The 10,105-nt window shown below is 39.8% G+C and overlaps 1 protein-coding gene across 2 annotated transcripts; it reads right to left on the bottom strand.

The window, feature by feature from the left end:
- Nucleotides 1–5,435: 5,435 nt before the first annotated feature.
- On the bottom strand, nt 5,436–10,105 carry LOC111464895. Of its 2 annotated transcripts, none has more exons than XM_023109176.1 (10): nt 9,965–10,105; nt 9,420–9,536; nt 8,726–8,918; nt 8,131–8,180; nt 7,229–7,295; nt 6,995–7,135; nt 6,423–6,919; nt 6,061–6,345; nt 5,937–5,993; nt 5,436–5,855 (listed from the first exon to the last, which is right to left on the bottom strand). In XM_023109176.1, the coding sequence occupies exons 2-10, from the start codon at nt 9,492–9,494 to the stop codon at nt 5,667–5,669; spliced, it is 1,554 nt and encodes a 517-aa protein (XP_022964944.1). In that variant the 5' UTR covers nt 9,495–9,536; nt 9,965–10,105; the 3' UTR covers nt 5,436–5,666. The 2 variants fall into 2 exon arrangements, with proteins under 2 accessions (XP_022964944.1, XP_022964945.1); XM_023109177.1 differs by having other exon boundaries at nt 8,726–8,820.

Genomic DNA, 10,105 nt, shown 5'->3' with positions numbered 1-10,105 from the left:
TTTTTTTTTTTTTTTTTTTTTTTTTTTTTTTTTTTTACCAAAATAGCCCTTTAGAAAATATGTTGAAAGGACATAACCATTGTAAATGAGGGCATAATTTATAACATTTAAATTTTTAATATTATAATGTAGCCTATAATAATTTCAAAAATATTATTTACTATTTACCAAGTATTTAAGTATTTATGTGCGTATGTATATATGTATATAACGAAGCAGTATCGAAGATGAAAAATGTAATTTCTATATATGGCCTTCGTTTAGCTAATATCGTTGCATGTCAAACTCCTTTTTACCGCTTTCATGATATGTAACTTCCTTTTGTATTTCTTAAGTGTACGACGTTTCGACAGAATCATGTCTATGTGTTGGTAGACTTGAAAGACCTCAAAATGTACTATAACAGGATGCAACTAGTCGTCAATTCTTCTTACTCGGAGTTATATGCTATCTAAGCCATTGTGCAGTCTTTCTCGCTTATAGTTTATGACATGTTTTCAACATTTCTTTCAATCTTTCTTTTAAACTATCTTTCGAAAATCTTTTTGCTCTCGTTTTCTAAAAACCCTATTCTCAAACGGGGTTAGAGTATTAGGCTAGGGAGCCTAATACTTATTTATAGCTTGGTCAACAGTTATATCCGGTAAAGCTATATTTGGTAAAGCTATATATAGTCAAGCTATATATGGTAAAGCTATATCCGGTAAAGCTATATATGGTAAATAGTTATATATAGTAGATGGCTAAATCTGGTAAAGCTATATATAGTAAACTATACCATATATATATCTGGTTCGGTAGAGCTTTGGAGATGTACTTCCTATTCTCTGTACTCTCTTGTTGTACATACCTGAAATCATCAAATAAAAAAATCCTTTTAGCTAGAGTTCTCCTTGCAATTTTCTCTATCCTTTTCTTTGTGTTCATCTAGATCGAGTGTGGGCGTTGTTGTGCGATCCTAACAACTGGTATCAGAGCTAACGACTGATATCGATCCCTAACAACTGGTATCAGAGCCAGGCAGAAGTCAGAGCCGGGCGGAAGTCAGAGCCAGGCGGAAGTCAGAGCCAGGCGGAAGTCAGAGCCAGGCGGAAATCAGAGCCAGGCGGAAGTCAGAGCAAGGCAGAAGTCAGAGCAAGGCGAAATTCACCACGATCTGTGAAGATGGAAAGTTCAAAGATTGGAATTGAGAAGTTCGATGGATCCGATTTCGATTTCTGGAAAATGCAGATTGAAGATTATCTGTACCAGAAAGATCTTCACGAACCTCTGTTGGGGGTGAAGCCGGATACCATGACCACGGAACAGTGGAAGCTCAAGGATCGACAAGCCTTGGGGCTGATCCGGTTGACGCTATCCAAAAACGTGGCGTTCAACATTATCAGGGAGAAGACAACGTCAGGTCTGTTGAAGACGCTGTCGAATATGTACGAAAAACTGTTGGCTATGAACAAGGTGTATTTGATGCAGAGATTGTTATGAGTCCTTGTGAGAACGTCGTTACGAGCAAACAGAAACGAGTTAGCTTCACAAAGACTGTTAGAGAATTGAAGAAAAGTACCGGAGGGGGCTCCGTCAGTCGGAAGCATTGCTGAAACCCTGGAGGAGGGGGATACCTCGGCCGGAAGCATTGCTGAAACCCCGGAGGAGGGGGATACCTCGGCCAGAAGCGTTGCTGAAGCCCCAGAGGGGGTTGCGTCGTCCGAAAGCGTCGCTGAATCTCCAGAGGGGGTTGAGTCGTCCGGAAGCATCGCTGAAGCTCCAGAGGGGGTTGCGTCGTCCGAAAGCGTCGCTGAAGCTCCAGAGGGGGTTGCGTCTGCCAGAAGCGTCGCTGAAGCTCCAGAGGGGGTTGCGTCGACCGGCAACGTCGCTGGCTGAAACTCCAGAGGAGGTTGCGTTGGCCGGATGCGTCGCTGAAACTCCAGAGGGGGTTGCGTCGGCCGGAAGCGTCGCTGAAGCTCCAGAGGGGGTTGCGTCGGCCGAAAGCGTCGTTGAAGCTCCAGAGGGGGTTGCGTCGACCAGCAGCGTCGCTGGCTGAAACTCCAGAGGAGGTTGCGTTGGCCGGATGCGTCGCTGAAACTCCAGAGGGGGTTGCGTCGTCCGGAAGTGTCGCTGAAACTCCAGAGGAGGTTGCATGGGTCGGAAGACTCTTGCTGAAACACCAGAGGTGAAGCAAGTGAGAGTTGATGTTGAGTTGCTCAAAGATTCACAGAGTGATGTTGTAGCAGATACTCATGAAACTCCTGAGAGTTGATGTTGAGTTGCTCAAAGATTCACAGAGTGATGTTGTAGCAGATACTCATGAAACTCCTGAGACTCTTGCTGAGAAACCAGAGGTGAAGCAAGTGGGAGTTGATGTTGAGTTGCTCAAAGAATCACAGAGTGATGTTGTAGCGGATACTCAAGAAACTCCTGAGACCCTTGCTGAAACACCAGAGGTGAAGCAAGTGAGAGTTGATATTGAGTTGCTCAAAGATTCACAGAGTGATGTTGTAGCGGATACTCATGAAACTCTTGAGACTCTTGCTGAGAAACCAGAGGTGAAGCAAGTGGGAGTTGATGTTGAGTTGCTCAAAGATTCACAGAGTGATGTTGTAGCGGATACTCAAGAAACTCTTGAGACTCTTGCTGAGAAACCAGAGGTGAAGCAAGTGGGAGTTGAGGTTGAGTTGCTAAAAGATTCACATAGTGATGTAGTAGATACTCAAGAAACTCCTGAGACTTATGCTGTTGGTGAGGAACCCAGTCTATCATTCAAAACACAGAAGGCGATACCATTTCACTCGGAGGTTGGTTGAAGATGGTGATGTGTTTTGAGAAGATAGAGGGTGCAAAGAATCCAGCAAACATGTTGACAAAATGTGTTGATGTTGGAATATTGAGGTTGTGCAAAACCTCAATTGGTATGGTGCTCATGGTCATTTGAGAGTGAAATTCTTGGTTGACTAGATCAGTCTCCAAGTGGGAGAATTGTTAGGCTATAGAGCCTGATACTTATTTATAGCTTGGTCAACAGTTATATCCGGTAAAGCTATATTTGGTAAAGCTATATATAGTAAAGTTATATATGGTAAACCTATATCCGGTAAAGCTATATATGGTAAATAGTTATATATAGTAGATGGCTAAATCTGGTAAAGCTATATATAGTAAACTATACCATATATATATCTGGTCCGGCAGAGCTTTGTAGATGTACTTTCTATTCTCTGTACTCTCTCTTGTTGTACATACCTGAAATCATCAAATAAAAAAATCCTTTTAGCCAGAGTTCTCCTTACAATTTTCTCTATCCTTTTCTTTGTGTTCATCTAGATCGAGTGTGTGCGTTGTTGTGCGATCCTAACAACTGGTATCAGAGCTAACGACTGATATCGATCCCTAACATAGAGGCTTGAACATACGTTGTTCGGCAGTAGGCAACGTGATTTTGAGTTGGTTGACTTACTCGGTACTGGAAGTGAGTGTCGCACAATCACTTATAAACGTTTTGAGAGAGTGCGATTGTGACACCATTTACCGTGATCATCGTAAAAAGCTTCCTTTATTTTGAATTTTTTTGAATCATTTTCTAAGTATTTAGTAGGGAAAAATCAATAAAAATTTCAAATATAATAATAATTATATATAAATATTAAAAGGGAGATAGATGGAGGGAGGAAGGGGTGATGGGAAATGGAGAAAGCGGAATGAGGAAGTGACACGTAAGTGAAAGTGATGGGACGTAGGTAACAGTGAGTGTAGGTTAGCATAGATAGAGCCTAAAATGGGAATAGCCAAAGGGCAAGTAAGCAACAAACATGGCATAGGGGAAATTGATTGGAAAAAATAACATAAACAGTATAACTCAATCACATGACCCTTCATGTGTTTGAAGAAACCAAATAAAGAAAAATGCATTGCCCTTCCTTTGTGGGTCACTTTGTTGGGCAGGACATCATACAAAAAGTTCGTGATGTTCTAAAACTTATCGGGTCCTACCTCATCCCGTCACGAGCGAACCAACCCTACTGGTAGCCAATAATTAAAATCCACACCCTGTTGTTTGTTGTTTGTATAAATTCTCAATTCGAACATAGCTCAATTGATAAATACGCTGATTTTTATCACAAACCATCTAGGCTCTTATCTTATCTCTTATCAAGCTATGAAAAGTTATAGCTCTCGAGCATAAATAAATAAAATAGAGCACCTAATAAGTGCTTAAACAGATCAAGAACTATAAGATCCCGTTTTATGTGTTTTTTTTTTTTTTTTTGAAGATGTGGATAAAGACGATCAATAGAAAAATTTCAATCCTCTCGATTGCTCCCCGAAATCGAAAGGAAGAACGTGAAACCTTACCTCACTAGTTTATTGTGTCTAACTACACAAATGGTCCAAAATAGAGCCCAAATTTTGAGAAAAAAAGCCCATGAAATGCAAAATCTTCACTTGTGTCATCAGTGTGAAATAGCCCAATGACTAATATGCCCTTACGCATAAGGGTAAATTAATATAAAACTCATGATCATTTAAAAGTGATGAAGTTAAATGATGACGCGATGACGTTAAATGATGACGTTATGACGTTATATGATGACACGATGACGTTAAATAATAACGTGATGATGTTAAATGATAATGTGATGATGTTATATGTTATAATATGATGATGTGATGACATGATGATGTTATATGATGACGTTATGATGTTATATGATGACATGATAACGTTAAATGATTATGTGATGATGTTATATGTTATAATATGATGATGTGATGACGTGATGATGTTATATGATGATGACGTGATAACGTTAAATGATGATGTGATGATATTATATGATGACATGATAACGTTAAATGATGATGTGGTGATGTTAAATAATCATATGATGATATTATATCATGATATGATGACATTAAATGATGATGCGATGATGATGCATGATAACAAGGTGATGTGAGACGTGTGATAATGAAATGACTAAGTATGATGACGTTCCATATATAGGATGACGTGCATGTATTGAATGTTACAATGTACTATGACGACGATTTTTCAAAGACAAACCCTAGTTAATGTTCATGATGATGAATGTATGAAACTCAATACGTGCATTTTAAACTAATGTGTGAACGATATATAGGATTATGTCATAAAGATGATTTAATGATGAAAATTATAAAAACTTCATGCATTTTGTGTGTTCATATATATCGAGCGATGATGATCATGTCTGACATGACACTTGGGGTCTGTTAACCTCTGGATGTCGCTACGAACAGCTAGCTAGACTATGATGGTCCTGAGGGGTGCAAACCGCCTAGAGACCCACACTCACACATTTGAGTCATGTGTAAGGAAATACTACATACCCAATCTTGTCAGTTTAAGGTCGTTACAAGCACATTATGAACAATTATTTTAAAAGATACAACAGCCTCAAAACTACGCTTAAATCACTATCGTATAGCCATCGCTTCCAAAGGAAATGCTCGAGTTCGCAGCAACATAGAAAGAGATAGAGATCGAACTGTTCGGGTTTTAAATCTGTTTGCCAAACAAGTCAGTGGGTAAAGGAAGATTTTCACATTTCTAACGTCGTCGTTGTCGTTGTCGTCCTAATAAACCGAAAAAGAAACGAAAAAGTGAAAAAGCCAATCTGGATCTCTATTCAACTTCACATAACTGTGGGCAAAGATATAAGCATGTTATTGGCAGTAGATTTGAAGGATGAACTTGAGGGGGCTGAGCATAAATTCTTGGATTTGTTTTCCCTAGGATATGGATAAATCGCTGCCAATTCCCGAACCCGACATAGAACGGACTCAGGTACTTGCTGCGACGTTTGCTTCCGACCAACAACGACCTGCTATTCAGATAGAACCGACCGTTAACTATAAACACAACCCTTCACAGAATCAAACCATGAAAATAATCCAAATCCAACCTTTCTTCTGTTTTGCAACTGTGTGTCACTTGCCTTCAATAGATTTCTCCATTTGTCCTGAAATTGGTGAAGAAATAAGAAACCAGCAGTTGGAAGAGCTCAATCGAAAACCGATTTGTTTTACCTTCAGATCCACAGATGTTCGATGCGAAGACGACGAAAACTGTAGCCTCTTTATTTCTGTCCACCGTCCGACTCCATACTCCGATACCCCTTCTATCAACTTCATAACCTCGGAAAGAGTCCACGAGATATGATGCTTACGGCGACTGTTGCCTTTTTGAGCGTTGTAAACTTTTGTGGCACATTCGTCTTCAGTGTTCTCGTCCTCTGACTCGGCCGAGAAAGACTCCACATCGTTTTTATCTTTTATGCATAATATTCTATTCTCCTTGATCTCCTCGGGCTCCTGATTACGACGGACGACAGTGAGTTAAATCGATCGTTATAGGTAAAAATGAATTTATCGAACGGTACAGTTCTTACCCAACATATGATCTTTTTGGCCGAGTGACTTTCTTCTATTGGAAGACCGAACGGAACCTGAATACAACCTCCATTGAATGATTTATCTTTATAAACGACTGGCGCTGCTTTAAGTTTCTTCTGCCATTGATGCTTGTGAGACTCGGAAGGTCGAGACTTATCCTTGGAAGCTCTAGGAGCACTTTTCTTGCTATTAGATCTCGATTTTTGTTCGACCGACTCTTCACTGTATCTCCTGGGAGGCTTTCGTAATCTCTTTTCGGTAACAAGTGTATCGCCTCGATTACCTTCGTTAAAGAGAACGATTCTAGATTCATTGTGTTCAGAATTAGTTTTCGACGAGCTGCAACTTGAAAGTCTCTTCCTCTTCACAGGCCTGTTGTCTGACATATTCTCGTCATCCAAGCATGCAGTAGCACTACCCGAACAGCCCGAGGACCCGGTGCTAGATGAGATCATAAGTTTGCTTTCCTTCTGATCAAACGCCACATTATGCCCTGCAACCGTCAAACTATTTTTAAGCCGAATGTCACTTAATGAACTCCATTTATATACAGGTTCTGGCAACAGACCTCCGGTAAAAGACAAGTCAACGCCAATGTCCGTCGTACAAAAGCCTTGCGAGTAGCTACCGAAATCCACATTGCCTAGAAAAGAAGCATTGGATGAACCAGGAGCCAGATTGAAGATATCATCTGTGGTTCGACTGTTCGCTGAACAATGGAAAAAGGAGACGGAGTCTGATCAAAATACTACATACAATTCGAAAGTAAATCAGTAGCAAACCACGTTACGGACGGTCTCACCGGTTCCTAGAAGTTTGTTACTCCCAGAACACACATCATCAGCTCCGTGCAGTTTTCCATCATGATCCTAGAAGTACGATATTATTTTCAACGATATTAAGAAGCCTACGAAGCTATAGCTATTCAAAACCGTATTCCTTAACTAAGATATCCTAACAGTATTACGAACCTATCTTCGTAGTATTCCTTAACTAAGTATAATACATAAGCACCGAGTTACACATGCCGACTCCTAATTAGTGCTCATGGAGAAAACTAGAAGAAAAAAATGCGTAGAAGAGATGACCCAGATTTTCAAACTACAGCGGAACACCTAATCATGTAAAATCAGAAAAGTTACAAATTATCGAACGTCAAGAATACGCAGCACAATATGCATTTAACGGGAAAAGAACTTAAATTAAGGTTATTACTACAGTGAACGAGGGTGTCAGAAGCAAGGCAATACGTTTTCCATTACACAATGACACTTGGATACCTCTAAACTATATTGTCCTTTCCCTTTCAGGCTTCCCCTCAAGGTTTTTAAAAAGCGTCTGCTAGGGAGCGGTTTCCACACCCTTATAAAGGATGCTTCGTTCTCCTCCCCAACCGAAGTGGGATCTCACAATCCACCCCCTTTCGAGGCTCAGCGTCTTTGCTAGCACACCGCCTCATGTCCACCTCGTTGGCATATCGCCTAGTGTCAGGCTTTGATTCCATTTGTAACAGCCCAATCCCACCGCTAGCAAATATTGTCCTCTTTGGGTTTTCCCTTTCGGGCTTAGATTTTTAAAACGCGTTTGCTAGGGGGAGGTTTTAACACCCTTATAAAGAATGCTTCGTTCACCTCCCCAACCGTTGTGGAATCTCACAAAAATGAAGAAACAACCGTGCTAAAATACATAACAGTAAGATTGTACCTCTTGCTTGGTTCTCTCTCCTTCTAAAGTAAGGCTAGAATGCAATGATTCTGCAACAGAGAATTTAAATTCATTAAAAGAAAGTAAGACAAAGAACAGTGCGTGGGTAATAGTAATTTATGGTTTGTTCTAAAACAATGGATATCCACACGATCCTACAATGTCGAGTCGAAGGCAATCATAATATTTCCAATCATCTAATTTCTATGTCAATGGCTACCATGGGGATAAACCAATCAACCCGGAAGGCTAAAAGTAAAAAATTGTGAACGATAGACAAAAGAATCCAAATTTCCCGATTAAAACAAACACGATTATACCAATTTGAATGAATAGCATGTTGACATCACTACCAGATGATAAAACACATAAACAATGAAAATGTCAGTAAGTATTCCAATTGAATCCAGATTTGAAGATCATTGACAAAAGGATAAAATCAAGAGAAGCTTCAACACCCATCAACCCGATGTGTTGGTTGGAATGAAAATCATGGGCGATATAATATTTGAAGATCATTTACAGTCAAATGAATCAACATACAGCTCGAACTGCAATAAGAAGATAGGTACTAATTAATCAATGAGATAATTACCACTATCGATCTTTATGTGATCAAAATCAACAGCGAACGAAAAATGTTCAATGCCTAAGCACTTGTGAGAGTGGAACGTGTTGAAATCTAGAACACTGCCAGAAAAGCATTTGTTAATTTCAGGTTCCAAGAAATGTTCCACCCCTAAGACATCATCTTCAGGAACAGGGAAAATAGATAAATCCGAGTCAACCTAGATGGAAAAAAAAAGGTTGTCAACAGAATAACCGGAACCGAAAGCATCAAATTCCCGTCAAAACAATAAAATTGTCCCACCAAAAACGATAGTGTTCAAATGTAACAGCATAGCCAATCATGATCACTTCGTCACTTAATAAAAATATATTTCATCATGCATCTCCCTTTCTTCAACATAATTACAAGCATAGAGCGAAAAGAAAACGCTAAATCCGAGTAATGATTCAGGAGTTTAACTTAAACTACATTGGTACAACTTGGCAGAACATCATTTCTAAACATGTTGCTTCCTTCAACAATCACCCCACTAGTCCGTACTCCATTGACCCGACACAACATTCTAAACATACTACCAAGAAAAGTTCATAATTCAAATACTCCACCGACCCGACACAACATCAAACTCCACCGAGTTTCATAGCTTTTCTTGCAAGTTAGAACTATCAATACAATTATGAACTAAAAAACTTTCTTATGAATTGTAAATCATGCATACATCCGGAAACTCATAAGTAAACATTTTGGTAGCCTGATTGGAAGTCATCATAGTTTCCTTGGATGCCGCACTCATTGTGTAGTGAATACAAGCCTTTCCTTCAAGCCAATGCTACGCCTGTAGATAAAGGACAAAGTTCATGTTTCAAACTCGCAATGTAACTCAATTGAGAACCAATTAGCACAAACACCACAGATTGAGCATATGCAACAATCAAAGCAAGACACAAAGCCAATCAAGAAATTCCATGCAGCATTAGCTCAAACCAGCGCTGACCCACCAGACCAAATAAGCAGCCACAACGATTGCATCAAGAGTTCAGTAATGAAGATAAACACCCAACAAACAATAGATGCAAAAAAACAAAAAAAACGTACAGAAAACAAGCACCAAGAACAAAAAATCAAAGAAACGTACAAACCCCAGAAAAGGGGAAAAGAAAAAATCAAGGAAAGCTCAATTTCTGAAACGCACCGAACTTGAAATCCACATACAGAGGGAAAAGGGTAAAAAAAATTCACAGAATCAAGGAAGAAATTCATTACATTGCAATGCCTGGGAGAGAAAATAGGAAAGACCCAAAAGGGAAAGTGGAAGGACAAGCGAGAGGAAAGGGAAAGGGCGATGAACGGTGAAGAAGAAGAGGGAAAAACGAGTGAGGAGCTGAGGAAGTGAACAGGGCGGTG

This window comes from Cucurbita moschata, unplaced genomic scaffold (assembly GCF_002738365.1).
Source record: "Cucurbita moschata cultivar Rifu unplaced genomic scaffold, Cmos_1.0 Cmo_Scf00031, whole genome shotgun sequence".
Taxonomy (NCBI): Eukaryota; Viridiplantae; Streptophyta; class Magnoliopsida; order Cucurbitales; family Cucurbitaceae; genus Cucurbita; species Cucurbita moschata.
Note: the sequence above shows the minus strand (reverse complement) of the source record. Positions and strands in the feature narration are given on the sequence as shown.